Below are 27351 nucleotides of genomic sequence, written 5' to 3'. Positions count from 1 at the left end.
CTGCGATAAGGTAAAAAAATTTTGGGAATCAATTTATAATGAACTCAAAAAAATATTTAGATATACTTTCCCCAAAAGACCGGAAGCGTGTCTATTAGGCTTAATAGAAACAGAAATTAAAATAGAATTTGTTCATGTATGCTACAGCTGCCGCGAGGACTCTTCTGGCCCAAAGATGGAAAGCACAAGATATACCAACTATACAGGAGTGGCAGGCGAAGTTGACAGAATATGCAGAACTTGCCAAACTGTCAGGGAGGATCCGGGACCAGGGAGATCAAAGATACCAAAATAACTGGAGTAAATTTATTGAATATTTAAAGAAGAATTGTAAAGAGGTCAAGACACTAGCAGGATTGACATAATACCTCCAATGTATAATAGTACTAATTTGAGAATGATGTGTGTGATGGAAAGAGGATAAATATACCAGTTGTGGGGAGGGAGGGGGGTCGTGACTCGGCAGAGTCAAAGGGAATGTATGGTGCTATTACAATTTGTTGGGAAAGAATATGTAAGGAAAACAATAAAAATTCACTTGGGGGGGAAAAAAATAAAGATCTATGTTGTCACAAGATGCAATGTGGGGCTCCAAGTAGGTTAAAAATCCCTTTGTAAGAGATGGAGACGCTCCCTTTGACCACTGAAAACAGGCTGCAGGATTAAACCCACCTGTGATAAGGGCAGGTGGGCAGTTAATCAATGGAACTCCCTCCCACAAGAGGCCACCAAACTAAAGGGCTTTGAAAAAGGATTCGGCAAAACCGCTTCCAGTTGCCGTGATGGTTATACACAGCTCCAGGAAACCCCAGGAGGCGAGAGCGGCTCTCGCACTCGGGTCCTGCTCACGGGCTTGCGTTTGGGGCACCTGGTCAGCTCTCGTGAGAACAGGTCGCTGGACTGGATGGGAAACTGGGTTTGATCCAAGCTCTTAAGTTAGCATGGAGACTCCTAGCATTGGAAGACACAAGATTTGCCCACTCTGGAAGAATGGCAGACGCAACTGATAGACTACATGGAGCTGGCTGAGATGACTGGCAGAATTTGAGACCTGGGAGAAGAGACGGTGGAAGAGGACTGGAAAAAATTTAAAGACTACTTACAAAAACATTATAAGCTGTATGAATGTTAAGAGAATGCACGATAGAAAGTAACATGGCGTCAGCAATTTAGTTGTAAGATTTATGAGAATAAGGGATGTTTAAGAAAATGATGAAACTCGAAGTAATATTATGTTTAAGCTAAGCAGCTCAGTATAAGATAAATATATTTGAGAATTACAAAATAAGAATTGAAATAAGGTAATAAATTGCTGTCTATAATTATATGACTGAGAACGCAGGAAAGGGTGATGTGAGGAAGTCCAAAGATTATGAAAATATGATTTATGAATAACTGTTTTTTGTTGTATTTTTTTCTTTATTCTATGTATACTTTCTAATCTTTCTTTGTTTTTTTCTGTTTGATGTATGGTGATGGTATTATATATGTTTGGTGGTTTGTTTTTTGTTTAAAATTTGCAATAAATATCTTTTAAAAAAAAAAAGTTAGCATGGAGACTCCAGCTCCAGAGAAAGTCTACCTAGATTCTTAGGTAGGGCAAAGCAAACTTTTTCAGCAGGAGGACGGTCCACTGTCCCTCGGACCTTGTGGGGGGGCGGACTATATTTTTTGGGGGGAAATGAATGAATTCCTATGCCCCACAAATAAAAATAAAAGCACACATTCTACTCATGTAAAAACACCAGGCAGGCCCCACAAATAACCCAGAGATGCATTGTAAATAAAAGCACACATTCTACCCATGTGAAAACACGCTCGTCCGTGGGCCGGATTGAGAAGGCGATTGGACCTTAGTTTGCCTACCCATGTTCTGAGGGGTATTTGGCCCCCCTGTGAGAACAGGGAGCTGGACTGGACGGGCCAGGGGGCCCGATCCACCGGGCTTTTATGTGTGCTGCTTTTGCAATCCAGGTAATCTCAGCCGCTTAGGTGCAGCGATGTTGTGATTCTAAAAGCAGTGGGGTGTGTGTGTGTGTGTGTAAAAGGGTGGGGCGGTATGTGGGGGGGGGGAACACCCTTTGGCAAAGGTTTAAACGCTATAACATCCCCCCCCACTGCACTCCAGGAAGACAGCTGCAGATCTGCTCTGACTCACCTGCTCTCCCTCCCTGAAGCGAAATCTTGCTAAGCTCCCCAATTAGGATGCCCCGCCCCGCCCTGGCTGGCTGCCCCCGCCCCCCCCCCCGCCAGCATCACCCACAAACCAGAGACAGAAGCACTCACTTCCCCCCCTGCAGGGCATTTGGTATTTTTGCAGGATGGCATGGAAAGTTTAGACTAAAAATGCATTGGAATATTAAGACACCTGCTCATTGAAGTATGGGGACGCGGGTGGCGCTGTGGGTTAAACCACAGAGCCTAGGACTTGCCGATCGGAAGGTTGGTGGTTCAAATCCCCATGACAGGGTGAGCTCCTGTTGCTCGGTCCCTGCTCCTGCCAACCTAGCAGTTCGAAAGCACGCCAGTGCAAGTAGATAAATAGGTACCGCTCCGGCGGGAAGGGAAACGGCATTTCCGTGCGCTGCTCTGGTTCGCCAGAAGCAGCTTAGTCATGCTGGCCACATGATCTGGAAAAACTATCTGCGGACAAACGTCGGCTCCCTTGGTCAGTAAAGCGAGATGAGCGCCGCAACCCCAGAGTCGTCTGTGACTGGACCTAATGGTCAGGAGTCCCTTTACCTTTAAGGTAAAGGTAAAGGGACCCCTGACCATTAGGTCCAGTCGTGGCCGACTCTGGGGTTGCGGCGCTCACCTTGCTTTATTGGCCGAGGGAGCCGGCGTACAGCTTCCGGGTCATGTGGCCAGTATGACTAAGCCGCTTCTGGCGAACCAGAGCAGCGCACGGAAACGCCATTTACCTTCCCGCTGGAGTGGTACCTATTTATCTACTTGCACTTTGATGTGCTTTCGAACTGCTAGGTTGGCAGGAGCAGGGACCGAGCAACGGGAGCTCACCCCGTTGCGGGGATTTGAACTGCCGACCTTCAAATCGGCAAGCACTAGGCTCAGTGATTTAGACCACAGTGCCACCCGAGTCCCTATATTACATTACTGTTATTGCATATTACATTAAAGGTAAAGGGGGATGCGGGTGGTGCTGTGGGCTAAACCACAGAGCCTAGAAGCGGCTTAGTCCTGCTGGCCACATGACCCGGAAGCTGGACGCCGGCTCCCTCGGCCAGTAAAGCGAGATGAGTGACGCAACCCCAGAGTCGCCCGCGACTGGACCTAATGGTCAGGGGTCCCTTTACCTTTAAGTTGACCCACCTGGATGGAGCAAACCCAAGAGCTCCCTCTGCTGGCAGCGACGGGAAGCAGCTTTTATTCAGAGCACTGGCATCCACCTAGTTCAGTATTGTCTACACTGGGCGACAGCATCCTCTCCCAACCCTACCCGGAGGCACCATTAGGGATTGAACCTGCGACAAGGAGGGTGCTTTTGTCATAGACCCCAGGGGTCGCCCATTCCAGCCCCCTGCAATCCAGGAATCTCAGCTAAAGCATCCATGACAGATAACCTTCGAATCTTTGCTTAAGAACCTGCAAGGAAGGAGAGACCACAACCTCCAGAGGGGAAATTCTTCCTGGTTTTTACTTGGTTTGAGTCCCGCCGTCCAGAGCAGGAGAAAGCAAAGCACGCTCCCTGTTCCATGGGACAGCCCTTCAAATATCTGAAGATATCTCCTCCCAGTCTCCTCTTTTCCAAGCTAAACATCACCAACTCCTTCGACCGTTCCTCATCAGGCTTGGTTTCCATACCCTTGATCCTCCTGGCTGCCCACCTTGGCACAATATCCTTCTCAAATTGTGGTGTCTAGAACTGGACACAGGACTCCAGGTGTGGTCTGACCAAGGCAGGATAGAGTGGTACTATAACTTCCCTTAGTTATGTAGGGAAGTGAGAGCTGGACCATAAAGAAGGCTGATGGCCGAAGAATGGATGCTTTTGAATTCTGGTGCTGGAGGAGACTCTGGAGAGTCCCATGGAAGATCTAACCTCTCCATTCTGAAGGAAATCAGCCCTGAGTGCTCCCTGGAAGGACAGATCCTGAAGCTGAGGCTCCAAGACTTTGGCCACCTCATGAGAAGAGAAGACTCCCTGGAAAAGACCCTGATGTTGGGAAAGATGGAGGGCGCAAGGAGAAGGGGATGACGGAGGACGAGATGGTGGGACAGTGTTCTCGAAGCGACCAGCATGAGTTTGACCAAACTGTGGGAAGACAGAAGGGCCTGGCGTGCTCTGGTCCAGGGGGTCACGAAGAGGCGGACATGACTAAACGACAACATGACTTCCCTTGATTGGGACACTAGACTTCTCTCGTCGCTGAGCTACGGCCAAATCTCCTAGCAAGCTTCTAGTCCTCACTGTTTTGAGTGAAGGGCCAGATTAAAGAAGAACGCAGGATGCCGAGTCAGGATACTCTCCCACCTGTATTTGGGTTACTGGGAGGAGTCTGGAGGCAGAACCCCCCCCCCGAATATACAATTATTCCTCATAGACCTCTGAGCCCTTCCCACACCCCACCTTGGCCCTGCTGGCCGGGTGGGGGAATCACAGCAGGTTAAGAAAAGCAACCCCAGTCTCCAGCGTACAAATCCCACGAGATTCCCAGAGAAAAAGACTGCAACTGTCCCTTGGCTCAGAATGCAAAAAGAGAGAGAAGAGAGAAAAAACTTCCTGGAAAATCGGCCCCTTTCCTGATGTGCTTCTTGTCCAGGAGGGTGGTGGGGTGTGTGGAGGGGGGGCAGGAAGAGTCACGAACCCCTCCAGGACTCCTATTCCTTCTTGCGCTTGTCCACGGGGACGTTCCAGTAATAAATCAGCTGTCCCGTGATGATGCTGTTGCAGGATGAGGCCACGACGTAGGTGAGAGCCATGAGGGGGTCTCCTGTCTCCTGCGGGGGGGGGGGGAGGGGGCAAACGAGGCAGGTTTGCTGATTTTATTTGCACCCCCAGTTTCTCCCCCAATGCCTGCCTGCCCAAGTTGGGATGCGAGGCGGCTTCCCGTGTTTTTTAAATTAAAAAAACAACATCTAGATCCCACCCACCCTCCCTCACCCTCAATACAGAAAGCAACAGGGGGGGGGTTGATTTCCTGCAAGCCCAACGACTCCTTCCTTTACTTCGGGGCTGAGGCTGTTAGCCGCCTAATAATAATAATAATAATAATAATAATAATAATAATAATAATAATAATAATAATAATAATAATAATAATTTAATATTTATACCGCACCCATCTGGCTGGGCTTCCCCAGCCACTCTGGGCGGCTTCCAACAAAGTATTAAAATACAGTGGTCTGTTAAACATTAAAAGCTTCCCTAAACAGGGCTGCCGTCAGGTGTCTTCTAAAAGTCTGGTAGTTGTTGATCTCTTTGACATCTGGTGGGAGGGCGTTCCACAGGGCGGGCGCCACCACCGAGAAGGCCCTCTGTCTGGTTCCCTGTAACCTCACTTCTCGCAGGGAGGGAACCGCCAGAAGGCCCTCGGAGCTGGACCTCAGTGTCTGGGCTGGACAATGGAGGTGGAGACGCTCCTTCAGATCTACTGGGCCTTTGAGGCTGTTTAGGGCTTTCAAGGTCAGCACCAACACTTTGAATTGTGCTGGGAAACGTACTTGAATGACGCCTCTCTGCCCTCCCCACCCGCCCTGGGCAGGTGAACCCCGGCCTACCTGGATGGAAGTGAAGATTCGGGCCAGAGAGCCCGCAAAAAGCAGGAAGGCTGTGACGGCGGAGAGCTGCCCTGTGTGGCCGTTGCGGTAGTTTGTGGCTGCTTGCAGGAGCTGTTAGGGGCACAGGGAAGAGGTGTAACTTTTTATTTATTTATTCAACTTACACATCGCCCTATACTTGGAGGTCTCGGGGCGGTTCACAGCAAGAGCACAACATATAAAATCAAAAACAATAAACCAATTTAACCCCGCCCCCAAAAAGGAACCACATTCTAAAAGGGTGTTTGATGGATGTCAAGAAGATCAACCAAAGGCCTGGTGAAAAAGGAACGTTTTTGCCTGGCGCCTAAAGGTGTGTAATGAAGGCCCCAGGCGAACTTCCCTGGGGAGAGAATTCCACAGATGTGGAGCCACTACAGAGAAGGCCCCGTTCTATTATTGCCACCCTCTGGACCTCTCAAGGAGAAAAAACACAAAGAAGGTTGTCAGAAGGTGATCTCAGGGTCCGGGTCGGTTCATATGGAAAGAGGAGGTCGTTGAGTTATTGTGGTCCTGAGCCATTTAAATCTTCACAGAGCAAAAGCAGCACTATGAATTGGGCCCGGAAACATCCTGGGAGCCAACGTAGATCTCTCAGGACCGGTGTTATGTGATCCCGGCGGCCGCTCCCAGTCACTAGTCTGGCTGCCACATTCTGGATTAGTTGTAGTTTCCGGGTCACCTTCAAAGGTAGCCCCACGTAGAGCGCATTGCAGTAGTCCAAGCGGGAGATAACCAGAGCATGCACCACTCTGGCCAGACAGTGTGCGGGCAGGGAGGGTCTCATCCTGTGCACCAGATGGAGCTGGTAGATGGCTGCCTTAGACACAGAACTGACCTGCACCTCCATGGACAGCTGTGAGTCCAAAATGACTCCCAGGCTGCGCACCTGGTCCTTCAGCGGCACAGTTACCCCATTCAGGACCAGGGAGTCCTCCACACCTGCCCGCCTCCTGTCTCCCCAAAGAAGTACTTCTGTCTTGTCAGGATTCAACCTCAATCTGTTAGCCGCCATCCATCCTCCAACCGCCTCCAGACACTCACACAGGACCTTCACTGGTTCCGATTTGAAAGAGAGGTAGAGCTGGGTATCATCCGCATAATGATGAACACCCAGCCCAAACCTCCTGATGATCTCTGAGATTGGTGTGCTTTTGGGAGCCATCTCCAGCGCACACACCTCTTGCCTCTTAGCGGCCCCCACCCCCAGGACAGTAGCACCCACTTTGCTCCCCAAAGGTAAAGGTAAAGGGACCCCTGACCATTAGGTCCAGTCGTGGCTGACTCTGGGGTTGCGGCGCTCATCTCGCTTTATTGGCCGAGGGAGCCGGCGTACAGCTTCCGGGTCATGTGACCAGCATGACTAAGCCGCTTCTGGCGAACCAGAGCAGCGCAGGGAAACACCGTTTACCTTCCCGCCGGAGTGGTACCTATTTATCTACTTGCACTTTGACATGCTTTCGAACTGCTAGGTGGGCAGGAGCAGGGACCGAGCAACGGGAGCTCACCCCGTCGCGGGGATTCGAACCGCCGACCTTCTTATCGGCAAGTCCTAGGCTCTGTGGTTTAACCCACAGCACCAGCCGCATCCCTTTTGCTCCCCAAAACAGCACAAAACATCAGCCGGGTATGCAATCTTTGGAGGAACGAGAGGTCTAAGGGGCACTGCAGAGTTTGAGACTCAGACAGACTCAGGCATATGGGGCATAGTTTCTCCAATCCCCACACCCCCGGGTGCCCCTTACCCTGCTTGTTATGATGGCGGGCATGTTGAACGCCTGGAGCGCCGTCACGACCCCCACGGGTGTGAGCGAGGAGAGCAGGAGGGCCAGGACTCCAAAGTAGACGAGCAGGAAGGTCACACCTAGGGGTTGAAACAAGAGACGTTGTGTCACGAAGGCAGCCCTGCAGCCTAGCTTAAGAATATAAGGAGGGATGATATACACCGTATTTTTCGCTCTATAGGACGCACTGGACCATAGGAGGGGGAGAACAGGAAAAAAATTTTTTTTACTTGTTCTCCCCCTTAAAAACAAGGTGCGTTCAAGAGCAGGCCTTGCCGCTGCCCCCTGAGCTTGTGGGGCTGGCGGTGGGGGGAAGCGCTGTTTCCCCCCACTGTCAACCTCAAAGATCCCTGAAGCCTTTGGAGTGCAGAAATCCCGAAGCTAGAACAGCGAGATGGAGGGCTGCGCAGCGCCCCGTCTCACTGTTTTGGCTTCGGGGACAGCCTTTCAAGCCCCCACAGGGCAGTGGGGTGCCTTCACCCCGCTGCCCTGCAGAGGCTCAAATATCTTTAATACGGTCAATGACCAACAAGAAATTTATAAAATAAAATATGGCAATATAAGTACTATTGTACTACAGATAACAGTGGAGATATGGCCAAATCACAAGATTGGTGCTTATGACCAGGTTTCGACTTTTAAGGTTTTGAGGATTCAATTCAAGTGTCACTACTGTTTATTATCGTTCCTTCGATGTTTGCAATTTGAACTCTGTTGCTGTCATCATTGCTCGTCTTATTCTTGTTGCAATGTAACAGTACTTTGCCACAGGCCTGTTGATTTCGGGGTCTTTGTCAGCTAAAAGGTGTCTGATATAGATGTCGTCTGTACTACGAGGTATTTTCCTCAGAATCGGCTCGATCAGCTCTTTTCTTGAGTCTTGATATAATGGGCAATATAAGATGACATGCCCGATGGTTTCTATTTCGTTGCTGTTACAGGGGCAGAGGTTTGCGCAGCCACCCTGAAGCTAGAATAGCTTTGGGCTGCTGCCTGCTATCCGCAAGCATTCTGAGCCCGGCGGGAACTCCCGCCGGACTCCGAAGACTTGTGCATAGCTGCCCAAAGCCCGGGGAGCGCAGTGCCGCGCTCCCCACGCTTCGGGCTGCAGGCAGCTATCCGCAAGCCTGCGGAGCCCGGCGGGAGTTCCTGAAGGCATGCGGATAGCTTCCTGAAGCCTGGAGAGTGAGAGGGGTCGGTGCGCACCGACCCCTCTCGCTCTCTAGGCTTTAGCGAAAGCCTGCATTCGCTCCATAGGACGCACACACATTTCCCCTTCATTTTTGGAGGGGGAAAAGTGCGTCCTATAGAGCGAAAAATACGGTAATTGCTTCATAAACTGAAAATAAAATTTTACAGACGATGACCTGCATACAAAAATCACTTTACAAAAATTATAAACTATAATACAAAAAGCAATGAACTCTTTTTCATTACTGTTTGTATTTTTGCTTACAATTTTTGTTTAGTTTATGAAGCAATTACATATCATTCCACCACGCCGATGAAGAATTCTACGAAACAGTAGTCACTATCCGGAATCACTGTTCAGCGTTGGACATCTTATTTGCCGAACACACAAAGCTTCACAGCTTGTCTTTCATTGTACAAAGTCTGGTCCCTCGCTTCATTTAAAGATTTTCAGAGACTTTGAGACTAAAGAATTCATTTTGTACTTGTTCTGGTTTGAAGGAATTCTATAAAGATTGTCTATTGTGTATGTACATGGTAATTGTGTTGCCTAGTAGCCATCAATAGCAGACTCTATTCCTCTTCCTCTTTTAAAGCCTTCCAATTTGGTGGCCATCGCGGCTGCCTCCTGCAGGAAGGAGTTCCACAGTTTAACCGTGTGCCACACAAATAAAAGAAGATTTATTTGTCCTTTCAACATTCCAGCTTCTTGGGCGTCTATGGGCTTTGAGTGTTACGAGAGGGGGAGTAAAAGCTTTCTTCATGCCAGGCATAATTTTATAAAAATTCTATCGCGTCGTCTCTCCCATCCAGCTTAAGGAATCAAAACAAGGCACAAGGGGCTAAACATACGTGCTACACATATAGCATGCATTTAGAATTCCCGAAATTCCTGTGGATAGCTCAGCAGGGTCCACAGTGTTGGCCGAAGCGAGGCTCGGGTTCTCGTTGCTGCTCATGAACGGGAAGGAAGAGGGAGGTTCGGGGTGCGGGAAGGGCCTAGCTGAAAGCCCCCAAACAGGTCTGGTTAGGATCCAGGGCTGCCGAGCACCAGGGCTTAAAGGATGCAAAGTTTCGCCTTAGCCAAGTTTCCTGCCTCCGACAGGGGACAGCCAAATAACCCTCAAAGCCTATAAACGTCGCTGCGGTTTGCTGTCTCCGAACATGGAGTTTCTGTTTGGCCGTTTTGGCTAATAGCTCTTGAACGTAGGATAGCTTAGTTGGCGCTGCTGGTAACGCCAAGGTTGCAGGTTCAATCCCTGTGTGGGACAGCTGCATATTCCTCCCTGGCAGGGGGTTGGACTAGATGACCCCAGGAACCCCTTGCAACTATGATTCAATTAAATGTACTCTAGACTCTGGTTCTAAACTCACCACGTCCTGTGTGGCCCCTGAAATGCTGGATCAGGAATCCGATGGCCACGGTTTGCAACATGAGGAAGAAAGCTTCGCCCCAGGAACTGTTGTTCGGGTGGGGGGCGGGAGGAAAGAGAGAGAAAGAGAGAGATGTATTAGGGGAGAAATGAAATCTCTTGATCCAAACTGTTTTCCCAGGCACGTAACAGCTCCTTTGAGGCGCTGTTTTCCTTCCACCACCAACAGCAAAGAGGAGCGAAATGGGTGTGAGAGGATCAGAAATGTGAGCACTGACAACGCCCCACCCTCCCCAAAAAAGGCAGGATTTGAGACTTCAGGAATCAGCCCGTACACCTTTAAAACTGCAACTCCGGGGATCGGCTGGCGACATCGTTCCGGCAAAGGATTAGACCTCTGCAGATCAGGTGGCTGTTAAGAGAGCAGGAGCTGGCCACACGCTCCTGTAACTAGTGGGATTGCGCACGCGTGAAAACAAATGTTGGGATTCGAACTCGGCACCGTCGGCAGTCGAAAGGTCTGCGTGGACCTCTGGTTGTTGCTTAGCTTGAGAGGACTCCAAATTACCTAGCAGCAAGACACGGATAACTCACTTCCTGAGAGCTGGCCGTTTCAGTCGTGGCTGAAGGATGGGGAAGGATGTTTCTATGTTCTCTGTTATGAACTGGTTTTGTTAAAAAAAAACTTATATACAGCAACGAAGGAGAAACTGATCCATCGGTTCTCGGAGGGGAAGCTGACTCATTGGACTTTGTGGCTGTCTGGTGGGTTTTCAATCGCAGCTATAGAAAGGCCTCGGGCGCTGCCCATACCTGAACGGAAAAGCGTTGGCGATGCTGTAGGCCATGGTGCCGGTGATGGCGAGCAGCTCCAGGAGGATGGAATGGAAACTCAGCCCCTCAGCGCTCTTGGCCCCCAGGATCTTGAAGATCTGGGGCAGCTTCACTGCAGAAAGAGGGAGGAAGAAGTAGTCAGAGTCCCGCTCTATTCCGCCTCGGTCAGACCTGTGTCCAATTCTGGGCGCCATAATTTAAGAAGGATATTGAGAAGTGGGAGCTGTTTAGGCCAGGGAAGAGGAGACAGAGAGGGGATGGTGTGTGTGTGTTATTGGGCTGTTGTTTTTATTTTTATTTTATATATGTGTGTGTGTGTGTGTATAAATATATAAAATATTGCGGTTTTTATGTTGATCTTCTTCTGTGAACCACCCCTGAGACCTCCGGGTACAGGGCAGTATATAAATTCTATCTATCTACCTACCTACCTACCTACCTACCTCACCTCTCAGTCTTATTATTATTCTCAGTATTATTATTATAAGTACTATTTATTAAACTTATTGGGGGTTTTTCTTTCCAATTAAGCCAAAACGACACACGCACACAAATATATATATATTCCGTAGAGAATACACATGCACAAAACCAAACAGGAAAGCCTTTTTAAAAAACCTTATAGTTTTTATATTAAAAGTCAGATTATCTGACTGGGAAGTCCAAGCGTCCGTACCCATGAGGGAACCAGCCACGATGGCGAATCCGAGGCCCTTGCTGATGAAGATTTTGAGGCATGGAACTGAAGGAACAAGGGGAGAGAGGCAAAAGGATACAAAACACAATTAATTGCTAACAGTGATGCTTTTTTCTTTTACAATACTCCTGTGATGGGGGACATAAATTCCAATTTCTGCACTTAGCAGAAAGCTTCACCTGCTAGAAGACTACCTGACAGGCGCCTAGCCAATGACAGCCCTGCTAGAAGGCAAAGGGGCGGGGCTTAAAAGATCCTAGGCAACCATATGAACTTCGTGCCCAAAACCAACATGGCGCCGAGAGCCTTCACTGTGCTTCGTCCATGACCCTTTTTAAGAGACGATGAACAGCATCTTCATATTGAAAGCTTTTTTAAAAAACAACAACCTTTTCTCCCCCCAAAGGATAGTTTCATTTGTAATTCTAGGGCTAAATGTTAATAAAATTAAAAATCTCGTGGTACTTCCGCCCGGCTGCAAGGTGAGAGAAGACACGAGGCCCGGAAACGGAGTCGACGGCCACTTCCGCCCTCTACCAAAATGGCCACCGGGGTAAAATTTCGCCCGTCACCAAAATGGCGCCCAGTCGCCCCCACAGGACACTTCCGCCAGGCCAGGCGTTGCTACGGCGGCGACGTGACGGGTCCCCGACAGGACAAAAAGGGCGTCGAAGAGCGCGCGACTCACTGTGCAAGAGGTTGAGGCTGAGGAAGAGCTCGTCGTAGCAGTTCTCCGGGAGGACGTGCGGGACCAGCAGGCCCTTCAGAGCCGTCGACGCCGCCATTTTGACGAAGGTGGGAGCGAATGAAGCTGGGCGAAACTTCCGCCTCCATAACCCCTACGCGCCGGAGAGCGAGCGAGAGAAACGCCTTTCCCTGGTGCGCATGCGCGGCGTTCCCCACATGCCCGGCGGCCATTTCAACCTCGCCGACCAATGCGCAGGCGCGCCTCGTGCGGGCCGCCATTAAAAGAGCTGCGCGTGCGCACAGCGGCGGCGGGCGACTTAACCCGCGCACGCGCATTCTCTGTGGGACTGCTGTATGTGTGGTTCCTCTGCGCATGCGCCGTTTTTAGCCTGGCATCATTTGCCAGCGCCCTGAGCTGAGGTGCCGCTTTCCCATTGGCTGGAGCAAACTTTGGTCAAGGGACAAAATGGCCGCCACGCCTGGGCAGCCATCTTGCCCCCCAAGTGGCACCCCTGGCCCAGGGAGGGGTGAGGAGGCGCCCCAGCTGCTGCCCACCCTCAGCCGGGGCACCGTGGCGCTGTGCCTCCTCTACTACATGCGCCTCCAGCGGGGCCGGCGCCTGAGGGAGGCCGCCCGACGTCGCCGCGCCGCCCGCCACCGCCGTGCCCAGGCCCGCCAGCGCCAGCGCTTCGCCCTGCTGTGGCTCTGCCGGACGTTGGCCCGGGCGCCCGGCCTGGCGGGCTTCTGCCAGGACCCTGGCAGCGGCGGAGACGGCGGCCTTCCCCGGCTGCTGCGGGAGCGGCGCCTGTGGAGCAAAGCCCGCAGCTCGGCCTTCTGGGAAATCGTGCGCGCCAAGGCCTTCAGCCAGTGGGAATGGGTGGAGAACTTCCGCGTCTCGCCGGGCACCTTCGACTACCTCTGCGCCCAGCTGCGCGGAGCCATCCAGCGGCGGGACACCAACATGCGCCGCGCCATCCCGGCCGACGTGCGCCTGGCCATGACGCTGTGGCGCCTGGGGGCCTGCACCGAGTACCGGGCGGTGGAGCAGCTCTTCGGCGTCTCCCGCTCCACCGTCTGCAAGATCCTGCGCGACGTCTGCGAGGCCGTGGTGGGCATTCTCACGCCGCTCTACGTGCGGCCCCCGGACCCTGCGGAAGTGGCCGCGGGCAACGGCTTCCCTTTGCCCCAGCTGGCCGGCGTGCTGGGGTCCCTGCACGTCCCCATCCGCGCGCCCAACGAGAACGCCGCCGGCTACTACAACCGCCATGGCTGGCACTCGGTGGTGGTCCAGGCCGCCGTCGATTCCCGCGGCTGTTTCTGGGACATCAACGTCGGCTGCCCGGGACGGGTGACGGACACCCAGGTTCTGTGCACGTCGGAGCTGTACCAGCGTGCGCAAGAGGGAGAGCTGTTTTCGGGGGCGTCCCAAGCCATCCGTGGGGTGCAGGTGCCCGTTTACCTGCTGGGCGGCTGCTCCTACCCGTTCCTCCCGTGGCTCATGAGGCCCTACCGGGACGAGGTCCTAACTCCTGCCCAACACCGCTTCAACGAGTACGCCGCTGCCGCACGGACCGTGGTGGGGGTGGCCTTTGGCCGCCTGCGGGGACGCTGGCGCTGCCTCACCAAACGCAACGACACCGACGTCTCCTTCCTGCCCACCCTCATCGCCGCCTGCTGCACCCTCCACAATGTCTGTGAGGCGCGGGGAGACGTTTTCCAGCCCTGTTGGATGGAACACCACGCTGACGAACAGCGGGAGGAACACCCGTTCGGCGACGGCGGGGAGCAGGAGGAAGACGCGGAGGCCGTGGCGATCCGTGACGCACTGGCGTCAGCGCTGAGAGGCTGATTGGGGAAGAAGTGGAGTAGCTGCAAAACGCTCCTCTGGGAACGGAGCAGCTCGTGTCGCTGCGGGAATCCGCAGGCCGTTGGGTTACACAGAACGTTTTGGCAGGCAAATCTGCCCTGGCTGGCAGGGGCTTTGAGAAGAGTTGAAGAGTCCAAAACTGCCCAGTGGCAGCAGGTTGGCGCAGGCGCATGGACACCATGTATTGTAAAGTTCAACATTCGCCATCATCAACCTCCCTCGATAATGTTATCAGCAGTTATTCCACCTGATGTGTGTTTCCGATCTTGAGGACTAGTGCCAAAAATGCAAGGGTGGGTTGGGAAAAGGAGAAAAGCAGGATGCCTTGGAGGGGTGTGTGCATTGGGGAAGGCCGAATAATATTTGGAATTTGGAGGTTAGAAGTGAGTGTGCCGTATCTGATTGGATGGGAAGGTGGGTTTGGAGCTTGCGGGAAGTGGGGAATACTGTTGTCGTTTAGTCGTGTCCGCCTCTACGTGACGCCCTGGACCAGAGCACGCCAGACACTCCTGTCTTCCACTGCCTCCCACAGTTTGGTCAAACTCATGCTGGTCCCTTCGAGAACACTGTCCCACCATCTCGTCCTCTGTCATCCCCTTCTCCTTGTGCCCTCCATCTTTCCCAACATCAGGGTCTTTTCCAGGGAGTCTTCTCTTCTCATGAGGTGGCCAAAGTATTGGAGCCTCAGCTCCAATACTAGTCTTTAATAAAATACTAGTCTTTAATAAAATCTAGTCTTTAATAAAATACTAAATATTAAATACTAGTCTTTAATAAAATACTAGACTTTAATAAAATCTTTCTATGTCACGTGCTTCCTGTGTTGAGCTAAAAACTGCTACGTCTGTAGTTTTTCAGGTTAAGCTATTACAGTTCTTGGAACACGGGAAGCATATGTGTGTGTGGAAAAGAGTCTGATTTCCAGAGCCAATGTGGTCTGGTGGTGAGAGTGTCAGACTAGGGTCTGGGAGACACGGGTTCGGATCCCCACTCGGCCGCGAAACTCCCTGGGTGTGTGACCTTGAACCAGTCTGTCACTTTCAGCCTATCCTTACAGGGTTTGTTGTGGGGATCAAATGAGACGTGCTTAATCTTTGTACGGCTGGGCGCAGTACAGGCACATAAAAGCCAGAGACGTCTAAACTAATCTCTCCGTCCACAAAGGTATCGTCACAGCCGTGTGAATTTCCAGGCAAGTTTGGAAACCTGGTCAAATGTCAGGTGCGATGGGATTGGGGATGGAGGGTTTGTAGGATCCTGATGAGGCCATGAGACTTCAATAAGCCGTACTGCCTCGCTGTACACCCTTCCCAGCCCAGAGACGTCATTGTTGACGTTTGGGAACTGCCCTTTCTACTCCTCGCACTCGGGTCAAGGAGGAAGAGAAACCACCAATACTTGAATAATTTTCAAAGGTATTTATTTGACCTGTTGTGAGCGGTGGGGTTTTTGGCCTGAAGAGCTTAGGATCAGCGCACTTTGCGTATGAAGTTGAGGGGGGTCTCGAGTCCCCCTAAAGGGTTCGCAGAGCAGAGCAGATGAAAGGGCTTGAGGAGCAATCTGGAGGAGCTTATAAGGCGTACTTTCGGAATGGACATACACCATTTCGGAATATCAGTGGTATGTGCACCAGTTCTTAATACAAGTTTTCGGGGAGAGTCCCACACCTGGATAATACTTTACGTGGTCAGTGCAAAGACTTTGCCCAAACACTTGATCTTAACAAGATAGTTGCTCCAGAAATAAGCCCAGCCTCGTTTCAATTGAGATTGGAGGTTTTTAAGCAGAGGTCGGATGGCCACCTATCAAGGGGGTTCCATAGCTGCATTCCGGGAAGGGGGTTGGACTAGATGACCCTTGGGGATCCCAGCAGTACAATTCTGTGATTCTCCTCCCAGGTTTAAAGCGCAGTCTGACACAAGTGAGATGTGACTGCCCCTCAGCCCACAAATTGCACCTTTGTGCAGAAACACATCGTCCTTTTCACTTCCCCCAGGTGTGTCTTGTGCGAACCAGCAGTCCAAGCGAGTGAATGAAACAGGTGCGAGTCTAGCAACTCGGAGAACTCCCACCCCACCCTTGGGGGGTGGGGCAACCCCCTGTCCCCCTGTTGCAGAAAGACACCCCCCTTTTAAAAAAAACAAAACCCCATTCTTGGTTCTCTTTAGGCCCAGCTGCGTGCAGAAAACGGCTCCCCTTTAAATGGTTTGATAGCCCCTGTGGCCACGCGCTCGCCCAATCAAAAAGGCCACGACCACGATGAGGATGAGGACCAGAAGGAGGACGCCGATAATGATGGGCACCAAGAGGGTGCGTCTCTGTTCCGGGCAGATCTCGGCTGAAACAGGCAAAGAAGGAATTCAGTGAGGAGAGGAAGGAAAATCGGGATGTGCGAAACACTGAACTGGAGAGACACTCGGAAAGTCTGCGGGCAAAAGGACTGTGCCAAAAGGATGGCATGGAAAGTTTAGACTAACAATGCATCGGATTATTAAGACACCTGCACATGGAAGTATGGGGGCGCGGGTGGCGCTGTGGGTTAAACCGCACAACCTAGGGCTTGCCGATCAGAAGGTCGGCGGTTCAGATCCCTGCGACGGGGTGAGCTCCCGTTGCTCGGTCCCTGCTCCTGCCAACCTAGCAGTTCAAAAGCACGTCAAAGTGCAAGTAGATAAATAGGTACCGCTCTGGCGGGAAGGTAAACGGTGTTTCCTTGTGCTGCTCTGGCTCGCCAGAAGTGGCTTAGTCCTGCTGGCCACATGACCTGGAAAAACTGCAGACAAACGCCAGCTCCCTTGGCCAGTAAAGCGAGATGAGCACCGCAACCCCAGAGTCGGCCACAACTGGACCTAATGGTCAGGGGTCCCTTTACACTGAAGTATAGCTGTTTAAAGAAAAGGAAATAAAGAACTGCCTGCGGTACGATGCCGGGAGTCTCTCACCTTCCCCAAATTTTCCACCTTGAAGCTCAAAGGCCTGGACTCGCTCTTGCAGGGCGTTGAGATGAAAGCCTTCTGCCAGGACCAAGGTGCGGTTCCGGCACTGGTAAGAGTGTCCGAGTCTGGCCTCGAACTCGCGGAGAGAGGAATTGTCGGCTCTGAAGGATTTCGCTGGAGGGACAAAGAGAGTCGTCTGGGGCCTGTTGAACCACCCGGAAACCCTTCTTGAATCTTAACACAGCATGTGGATTAAGACATAATCGCCTCTGGGAAGCCATGGCAAATCTCAGCTTATAGCCTACCTGGCAGAATCGCTGTGCGGGTTCGCAGAACCGTACAGTTGGAAAGGGAACCTAGGGGTCATTTATTCCAACCCTCTGGAACGTGACCGACCTCCATGGCTCTTTTTGCTCCACCCCGCAAAGGAGGAACAACACCCTCTGCTTCCTCCGTGATCCCTTTAGCTGCTGAAGGGATCTTGGCAGGATTCGCTTTCTGTTCCCTCATGCCTCCGAATCACCCTCTTAAATTTGCTGGCGGGCCAAAGCCGCCGTAAACAGGCTTGCGGCTGGGATGGAACCCCATAAAAAAACATTTACAGGGCTTACTATGGACGTGGCATTTGTATTTTTTCAAGAGCTGCATGGCAGGCAGAAACTCAACTGGTGTAGCAACCCCGATTTGAGCATTTCCATGGCGGAATAGGCCTCACCTCAAGAGGTCCGTGAGCAATGATGGCGACCCCCGAATTCAGAGTCAGCCCCCCACAAATGACCTTACCTGCAGCCTGATGGAACTGGTACGTTAGGTAGGCCTGTACCCGACTCAGGTAGAATATATTTCTGGTGTAATTCTAAGGAAACAAAGAAACCTGGGTTAGTTTTTCCTGATCCACGCCTGTTTTAGGGTAACACAGGCCGCAGCTTAGGATCTGTGAGGTTTACGAGACAAAGCCAATTCGCTGCCCGCTGGAAGCACCCGTTCCAGATTAATTCCCACCCCCTGCCCTCGCTGAGCACTAGCAGCAATAGCCTCCCAACGAACCATTTTGAAGTTTCAAACTTTGAAATAAAATCATGTTTTTGTTCCTCCTCTCCAATGTGGTGGTTGAACTTCACGTATTTCTCCGAAGGGGAAGTGGCAGCGGCTGAAATCAACACTTTAATTTGGGGGAAGAGGTGAGCGGAGTGGCGATGTGACCCGCGTTTATAAAATATAAATAAATAAATGGAAACAAAAAAACTGTGTGGCGTGGAGAAAGCAGAGAGAGAAAAGTTTTCCTTCCTCATAACAACTAGAATTCGTGAAGCTGGAAGTTTGGAGGTTCAGGAAAGACGAAAGGAAGTCCTTTTTCACGCAGTGCGAACTGCGGAACTCCATTCCACTTGAATAGGATTGGACAAATCCATGGAAGAGGATACCGGCCAAGATGGCTAACGCTCTGCCCTCTACGGTCGGAGGCAGGAAACGCTTCTGAAAGCAGAGGGGGAATTTGTGTTCGAATCCCGGGGAGGAAGGGAAAGGAGATTGTTAGCCGCTTTGAGACTCCTGAAGGGGAGTGAAAGGCGGGATATCAAATCCAAACTCTTCTTCTTCTTCTTCTTCTTGTCAGCTTCCCGTTACGGCTTCTAGCCAGCCGCTGTGAGAACAGGATGCTAGACTGGAGGGGCCTGATCCTGCAAACTCTTCTTAGGTTCTTGGACTACTGCAACACGCTCTACGTGGGGCTACCTTTGAAGGGGACCCGGAAACTGCAACTAATCCAGAATGCGGCAGCTAGACTGGGGACTGGGAGACCACATAACACTGGTCTTGAAAGACCTACATTGGCTCCCAGGACATTTCCGAGCACAGTTCAAAGTGTTGGTGCTGACCTTGAAAGCCCTAAACGGCCTCAAAGGCCCAGTATCCCTGAAGGAGCATCTCCACCCCCCATCGTGCAGCCCAGACACTGAGATCCAGCTCCGGGGGCCTTCTGGCGGTTCCCTCCCTGAGAGAAGTGAGGTTACAGGGAACCAGGCACAGGGCCTTCTCGGTGGTGGCCCCTGCCCTGTGGAACACCCTCCCTTGTGAAGGAAATAAGTAGCTATTCTATCTTTAAAAGACATCTGAAGGCAGCCCTGTTTAGGGAAGTTTTTAATGCTGTATTGTTTTTAACACTCGATTGGGAGCCGCCTGGAGTGGCTGGGGAAACTCAGCCAGATGGGCGGGGTATAAATAATAAATTATTATTATATTCTCGGGATGGGGTCGGCGTGCGCCAGCCGCGCCAGCAGGCCTCTGCCAAGCCAGTCTTTCCGGCCTCCGATGCAGCCGGCTCGAAGGACCTTTTGCCAGAGAGTGACTCATGGTTTGGATCAGCCAGGAGTTTCCAGGCCAGATCAGCTTCCTAAATTGCAGCCGAGTCGTCTTGCCGCCCACGGCTGCGCTCGTGACGCACCTGAACCCGCAGGCTGATGGGCGTGGGTCCGTACCACGCGGGAACGTTCAAGGGACCCGCCTTTCGAGGAAGACATTTGCGTTGGTGTTCGTGCCAGGTTAGGTTTGCTATGAGCGCATCAGTCATGCGCTGAACTCGGCCAGCTTCTAAAACAAACTCATCAGCTTTTAAAAGAAATTGCCGTATTTTTTGCTCTATAAGACTCACTTTTTTCCTCCTAAAAAGCAAGGAGAAATGTGTGTGCGTCTTATGGAGCGAATGCAGGCTGCGCAGCTATCCCAGAAGCCAGAACAGCAAGAGGGATCGCTGCTTTCACTGCGCGGCGATCCCTCTTGCTGTTCTGGCTTCTGAGATTCAGAATATTTTTTTTCTTGTTTTCCTCCTCCAAAAACTAGGTGCGTCTTGTGGTCTGGTGCGTCTTATAGAGCGAAAAATACGGGTACGTTGCTCTGATTTTAAGATAAACACAGAGAGGAAAATGGTGCTGGAAAGTTTAATAGGTTAAGTGTTCCTGCTCCCCCAATTCCCATTTCATTCCCAAACTTTCCCACCCAGGAAGGAAGACACACTTAATCAACTTGAATTGGACCTGATAATAACTTAATCAACTTGAAGTGGACCTGATAATAACTTAATCAACTTGAATTGGACCTGATAATAACTTAATCAACTTGAATTGAACCTGATAATAATAATTTTAGATTAGATATTAGATTGGAAGTATCAAAGGTAAACACAGAGAGAGACACAAGGCTAGATGCTCCAAATCTCTGGCGCCGTCCATTTAAACTGGCGCCGTGCCACTTTAAGCGGTAATGACTGCCCTTGCCGAGAGAATGCTGGGAATTGTAGTTTGTTCAGAATTGTTAGGGTACCTTTATTGCTCTCTCAGCGCTGCTATTCCCAGACTGGTTCCCTTCTCAGGGAAATGCATCTGGGAGTGGGATAGGGGTCTCCTTAACAACCCTCCTTTGGGACCAGAAGAAATTCTCAGAGAAGGAAAGGATCAGAGAAATTCGCAGAGAGGAGAGGTCTGCTTGGTGTTGGCCACAGTCGTTCAATAGAACATCCAAGGTCAGAGGCAGCGTACCTGTAAAGACCAGGCTTTTCATGACCCCCGCCAGCCCCCCTCTCCAATCCTCCCTCTCACCTTTCTGAAAGTAAAGAGAAGGTCGCCTTCTAGGAAATGCAGGTGGATGACGGCTGTCTGGTTGGTACAGTTCCCGGAAAACTCTGTGCGGTTGGGGTTCACTGCAAAGTCCCCCCAGAGCTGGAAGAGAGGAAGAGTGAAGGTGTGTGTGAGAGAGCAGGACCCTACAAATCCCCAGGGAAATTCAGCTTGGACCTAGAGCGGGAGGGGAAAACTGGCACAAGCCCAACATTCAGCCACGTCGCGCCCATTTAGTGAGCGACCCAAGAGTCTAGGCTCCTTTCTTTCTATAGCCATAGAAAGCTAAGGCTGTCGTCACGCAGCTCCCGCTGGAGGATTTGAAGCTGAAAAGCAAGCTTACCTGTTGCAGGGGAAGGGGAAAGCTCTATAACTCCCTCCATGAATTTACCTCTTTTTAAAGCCATCCATGATGGTGGCCGTCCCTGCCTCCAGTGGGAGGGAGTTCCGCAGTTCAACTCTGTGCTGCGAGAAGAACTTCCTTCCAGTTTTTCTTCCCACGTGTACATAAGCAGCAGCTTAGGAGAGGGTTGGGGGGCCACAGTCCACGTGCAGTGCACCGCTTGGGGCTAGATAATCCGGCTGGTACCCAGAGTGAGCCCTGACAGAATTGTAGAATTGGAGGGGAAACCATAGGGTCATCTAGCCCAACCCGCTGCAGTGCGGGAATCTCAACACGTCGTGCCCCATCCAATTTGAAACCATACCAGTTCCTGCTTAGCTTTGCAAACGTGCCAGCAGTTTCATTGCTGCGCCACCAGAGTTTTTCTTTCCCTTTTGGAAAGTTCATCTATCTATCTATCTATCTATCTATCTATCTATCTATCTATCTATCTATCTATCTATCTATCTATCTATCTATCTGATGCTGTCCAGGGTTGTAAAGACTGCGGAGAGAATAATTGGGTGCCCACTTCCCACCTTGGATCAAATCTACGCTTCCAGGTGTCATAAGAAAGCCGCAGAGATAGCGCAGGATAGTACACACCCCGGAAATGATCTCTTTTAGCTTCTGCCTTCTGGAAGAAGTGACAGGGTTATAAAGACCAGGACTAGCTGCCTGAGAAACACTTTCTATCCAAATGCGATTTTTGGTTTTAAATGCAGTGTAAGGTAGTCTCTATGAGAGTATATTGTATTTAATTATGGGGTATCAAGAGTTTTTAGGGAGCTAACAAGGCTGGGATAGCAGGCTTGTGGGTTTTTGAATGTCTGATGTAGATTTTTTCAATTTTGTTGTTCTGTATGGGACAATGACAATAAAGATTATCGTATCTATCAATAATCTGCATTTATGTTGTGGCCTTTGCTCAGGTTTTTTTCTACATAGCCAGTTTCGTCTTTTGTCTGTGGATTGCACACTGCTACCTTCCCACCCCACCCCACCCCACAAGTCTCACTTCCCTCTGAAGATCCTGCGGCTTCCAAGCCTAAACTGCAAAGCCACAGACTTCCTAAAGCATGCACAATTTTTATCAATTTATTAAAGGCTGTCGAAAGCACAAGCGAGCAGAAGATGTTGCCGCATGCCGTAAACGGGGAAAGGTGCAAATGACCCTCGGGATTGGGTCCCCTGCATTTGGGAGGGCATTGTGGAACTGGAAGCACAGAATCATTGAATTGTAGAATTGGGGGGAACCCCAAAGGTCATCCAGTCCAACCCGCCTGCAATGTAGGACTCTCAGCTAAAACATCCACGACAGATAGCCATACAAGGGCAATTGAAGCAATTGAAACCCCAGTATTAAGTAACCTCCTCTAAGTGCCCAGCCAATGTGTATTTTCCTTTTCCCTAAAAACCCCACAAAACCTATTAATATAAACACAGAATTTAAATACTGGGCTATACATATATTTATCAGGCAATCCTAAGAGGTCTGTTAAGGGCGGATGTACAGTGGTGCCTCGCAAGACGAAAAGAATCCGTTCCGCGAGTCTCTTTGTCTTGCGGTTTTTTCGTCTTGCGAAGCAAGCCCATAAGCGGATTAGCGCTATTAGCGGCTTAGCGGATCTGCTGATAAGCGGCTTAGCGGATCAGCTGATAAGCGGCTTAGCGGATCAGCTGTTAAGCGGCTTAGTGGATCAGCTGATAAGCGGCTTAGCGACTTGGGGAAAAGGGGGGGGGAACCCCGCAGGATTTCGCAAGACATTTTCGTCTTGCGAAGCAAGCCCATAGGAAATTCGTTTTGCGAAGCACCTCCAGAACGGAAAACCCTTTCGTCTAGCGGGTTTTCCATCTTGCGAGGCATTCGTCTTGCAGGGCACCACTGTATTCGGAAACTTTGCCACTCCTTGACGTCAAATCCTAGATAAAACCACATATAATTTGAGATTTTCATGAGGCCTAGAACCTCCAGGCATGTTTTATATGATTCTGCCTTCCCTTCATTTTTACATATTACAGCAGAACCATCCTGTTCAAGCAAGTCTGTTGGCAGACGTGGAACTTAACCACCAGATAATGTCAATATCCTTCGCTTGGACTTTGCCCTTTAACCCTTTGTTTTAAAGTTTCGTTTCCCGTCTTTTCGCTTCAACTGCCGCCATAGCTGTTCTCTTGGCTTCCTATTACATTGCGGGAAATTGAATCGGGAACCTTTGCCGAGGGAAATGGCGTCTTCCCCTGCAAGACCAGAGGGGCAGGAAGGAGGCCGAGGGCAGGCGGTGCAACATACAGCCGCTGGGCCTGTGTCAATATGGAAAGGGAAAAAGGGGAAGCAGAAATAACCACTCAGAGTCACTTCCCGTCCCCCAGGAGCCCAGGCCGCCAGCACCTCCTTGCTCAACATTCCTCGTTCAGACACAACCACAGAATTGTAGCGTTGGGAGGGACCCCGGTTTATCAGCTCCATCTGGTAGGCAGGATGAGACCCTCCCTGCCCGCAGACTGTCTCGCCAGAGTGGTGCATGCTCTGGTTATCTCCCGCTTGGACTACTGCCATGCGCTCTACGTGGGGCTACCTTTGAAGGTGACCCGGAAACTGCAACTAATCCAGAATGCGGCAGCCAGACTGGGGACTGGGAGACCACATAACACCGGTCCTGAAAGACCTCCATTGGTTCCCAAGACGTTTCCAAGCACAATTCAAAGTGTTGGTGCTGACCTTCAAAGCCCTAAACGGCCTCAGTCCAGCATACCTGAAGGAGCATCTCCACCCCCATCGTTCTGCCCGGACACGGAGGTCCAGCTCCGAGGGTCTTCCGGCAGTTCCCTCATTGCGAGAAACAAGGTTACAGGGAACCAGACACAGGGCCTTCTCAGTGGTGGCGCCCGCCCTGTGGAACGCTCTCCCACCAGATGTCAAGGAAATAAACAACTACCTGACTTTTAGAAGACATCTGAAGGCAGCCCTCTTTAGGGAAGCTTTTAATGTTTAATAGGTTATTGTATATTAATATTCCGTTGGAAGCCGCCCAGAGTGGCTGGGGAAACCCAGCCAGATGGGCGGGGTATAAATAATAATTATTATTATCCAGCCCAACCCAGAACCCCTGACAGGCAGCCGTCCCGACCTGGGCTTGAAAGCCTCCGACGGAGGACAGGCCACAGCCTCCCGAGGTCACGGAATCGCCATCTCCCCAACAGCCACCCGTATCTCTTACCTCCTGCTTGGCCTTGTCGGTATAGCGGACTCGGAGCTGCAGTGCTGCTTGAACCCGCAAACACGGGTTCGAGCCCTTTGGGACCGCATAATCTCCAACGCGGACAACGGGTGGTTGCGTGGGTTCATGGGTGGGGGCGGGGTGGGGGGTGGTGCGGTTCCTGGGGTGCGCCGTGGGGTGCGGGGTGGTGTGTTTTGTGGGGTGTGGTGTGGTGTGTTTTGTGGGGTGCGGTGTGGTGTGTTTTGTGTGGTGCGCCGTGGTATGTTTTGTGGGCCGTGGCGTGGTGTGTTTTGTGTGGTGCGCCGTGGTATGTTTTGTGGGCCGTGGTGTGGTGTGTTTTGTGTGGTGCGCCGTGGTATGTTTTGTGGGCCGTGGTGTGGTGTGTTTTGTGTGGTGCGCCGTGGTGTGTTTCGTGGGCCGTGGCGTGGTGTGTTTTGTGTGGTGCGCCGTGGTGTGTTTCGTGGGCCGTGGCGTGGTGTGTGTTGTGTGGTGCGCCGTGGTGTGTTTCGTGGGGTGCGCCGTGGTCTTGGTGAATGAGGGCAGCAGCGTAACCGACTTCTTGCGGCGCGGGCAGCCTGGGTCGGAGACATCAGCGCCAGAGCACAGCGGAGACTCCACAAATCCCGTCTCTTTCATGGCTGCTTGGGACGTCTCCGTATATTGAGCAGAGCTGTAAGCTGGGCAGAAAGAGAGAGATGGAAACATCAGTCTTGGGCACCCATGGGTGACAGCCAAGCTTCCAACCTCCCTAGCCCCTAACCCCAGCTTATTTATTTTTTAAAAAATAATATTTATTAACTTTTCAAAGTTAGACAAAAAAGACAAAAAACAAAAATACAAAAATTAAAAACACATATAATTTCATTCACTTCTTTTCTTTTGACTTATTTCTCGGACCTCCTCATACCTCCCCTTTTTGTATTCCAATTCAAATTATTCATTCAGCAAATCCTCACCCTTAATTTTCACTTAATTTTACACCTTCCTTTCTTCTCTCCCCCCCCCCAATTATCTTTATCATTACAGCTGTTAACCACTTAGATTCTATCCAACAATCAGTCTAACATTCCCTAATTTTATAATATTTCCCAAGATAGTCCTTAACAACATCTCTCCGGTTGACCTACAGCTGTACCTCGGGTTACAGACGCTTCAAGTTACAGACTCCTCTAACCCAGAAATAGTACCTCGGGTTAAGAACTTCAGGATGAGAACAGAAATTGCGAGGCAGCAGAAGGCCCCATTAGCTAAGGTGGTGCTTCAGGTTAAGAACAGTTAAGAACGGACCTCCGGAACGTATTCTTAACCCGAGGTACCACTGTATTTATTAATTGAATCAAAACCTATCGCCTTTCCGTCCCACCATTTTCTCAAGGTTGTTCGCATGGTTCTTCTTCCTCCGTGAACACACACAAGGCAGGCCCCCCAAGGTTGGTTTCGTGGCTGAACTGGTGTGGGATTTGAACCCGGGTCCGGGTCTCCCAGTCCAACATCCAAACCAGGCTGCCTCTTTTGGAGAGGAGTCAACAGGTTTTTCGGAACCATTCTCCCTTGTGCGGATATGGGCTCTTCTTCCTTGGAGATTTTTAAGCAGAGGTTCGATGGCCAACTGTCACGGACTCTTAGCTGAGATTCCTGAATTGCTTGGGGTTGGGCTGGATGAGCTTTGGGGTCCCTCCGAACACAGCAACTCTCTGTTTCTTGCTGCCTAGCTCCTTTCTAAGGGAACTTGGAGGCCAGGTACGGACAAATATATATGTACCAACCTGCCAGGAAGAAGCATCCGATGAGCCAAATTGAAGACATCGCAGCTGGTCCCATCTCTCCGAACGGGGCTCGATCCGCTGCACCTTTCCCGTCTCTCGCCCTGGGAGCCTCCGCTCGCTTCTGTCTCGTGCTCCCGCAGCTCTCAAATAAAGGGAAGGAAATGAAATTTGCTGCCTTCACAACCAGTGACTCAGTTGGGATACTGAATTGCCAAATACCCAGTAGCCACGGGATCCGGGGGAGTTTTGCTTCCCCCTGACACACGACGCAGGCGGCAGCTGAACCTTCTCTGTCGCCACTGTTGAGCTCTGCAACTTTTCCTGCTTTTTAAATAAAAACCGAAAGCCACAATTAACCTGGGGTTGGGGGGAGACAGACGGGTTTATCGCCCTGCCCAGCACAGGACAGGTGCAGTGGCTTCTGGGAGACAGGTGAGTGAACCTTTTAAAGCAGGCATAGGCAAAGTCCGGCCCTCTAGATGTTTGGGACTACAACTCCCATCATCCCTGACCACTGGCCCTGTTAGCTAGGGATGGTGGGAATTGTAGTCCCAAACATCTGGAGGGACGGAGTTTGCCCATGCCTGATTTAAAGCAAATCAGCCAACATGATGCCATCCAGGCATCTTTGGACTACAGCTCCCATCATCCAGCATCAGCTTAGCCTGTTGTCGTGGACGATGGGAGTTGTAGTCCAACATGTGGAGACACTTCCCGGGATCAAACTTGGGAATTCTAGCATGCAGGGCACGATCCTCCCCCCCACAATCTTTGGAGGCAAGGCGCTGGGACCCGTTTGCGGCGCCCAACCTCCAGGGAAGTTTTTTTGGCAACAGGCAAATTCCTTTTTGAAATTGATTTCCAGAGGCTTTTCCAGTTCAGCTGCTGCTCTGCTGTGTAGAGTTTGCGTGCTTTGAAATCCTGCGATTTCCCCACCTCGCTCTGCCCCACAAGTGGTAGCACTGGGGGATAGGGTATCAACCTTCTAAATAAAATGAAAAGGGGGGGGGGAGGTTGGTTTAAAAAAAGAAACAAAAAGAAATCGTGAGAATGTAGAATCATAGAATCCTAGAGTTTGAAGAGGCCACAAGGGCCATCGAGTCCAACCCCCTGCCAAGCAGGAAACACCATCAGAGCACTCCTGACATATGGTTGTCAAGCCTCTGCTTAAAGACCTCCAAAGGAGGAGACTCCACCACACTCCTTGGCAGCAAATTCCACTGT

At 51.0% G+C, this 27351-nt stretch overlaps 2 protein-coding genes across 2 annotated transcripts; both read right to left on the bottom strand.

The window, feature by feature from the left end:
• Positions 1-3630: 3630 nt before the first annotated feature.
• MPDU1 (mannose-P-dolichol utilization defect 1) lies at positions 3631-12506 on the bottom strand. Its single transcript, XM_081168098.1, is given in 8 exon segments — positions 3631-4959; positions 5740-5850; positions 7524-7642; positions 10128-10213; positions 10940-11072; positions 11637-11702; positions 12346-12454; positions 12456-12506. Coding segments are annotated over 8 exon segments (780 nt in total). The 5' UTR covers positions 12492-12506; the 3' UTR covers positions 3631-4839.
• Positions 12507-15614: 3108 nt separating this feature from the next.
• Positions 15615-26323, bottom strand: CD68 (CD68 molecule). Its single transcript, XM_081168162.1, has 6 exons — positions 26128-26323; positions 24362-25038; positions 20741-20860; positions 17931-18003; positions 17154-17321; positions 15615-16549 (listed from the first exon to the last, which is right to left on the bottom strand). Exons 1-6 carry the CDS (start codon positions 26180-26182, stop codon positions 16410-16412), a joined length of 1233 nt encoding a protein of 410 aa, XP_081024288.1. The 5' UTR covers positions 26183-26323; the 3' UTR covers positions 15615-16409.
• Between the last annotated feature and the right edge of the window lie 1028 nt (positions 26324-27351).

Source organism: Podarcis bocagei, assembly GCF_964188305.1.
Source record: "Podarcis bocagei genome assembly, chromosome: 13".
Classification (NCBI taxonomy): domain Eukaryota; kingdom Metazoa; phylum Chordata; class Lepidosauria; order Squamata; family Lacertidae; genus Podarcis; species Podarcis bocagei.
This window is presented reverse-complemented; position numbering and strand designations above follow the sequence as displayed.

Coding starts and splice junctions, on each gene's coding strand:
- CD68 (XM_081168162.1), bottom strand. CDS start 26,182: ATGGGACCAGCTGCGATGTCTTCAATTTGGCTCATCGGATGCTTCTTC. Junction 25,039..26,127: donor CGGATGCTTCTTCCTGGCAG/GTTGGTACATAT, acceptor CTTTCTGCCCAG/CTTACAGCTCTGCTCAATAT. Junction 20,861..24,361: donor CCGACAAGGCCAAGCAGGAG/GTAAGAGATACG, acceptor CCTCTCTTCCAG/CTCTGGGGGGACTTTGCAGT.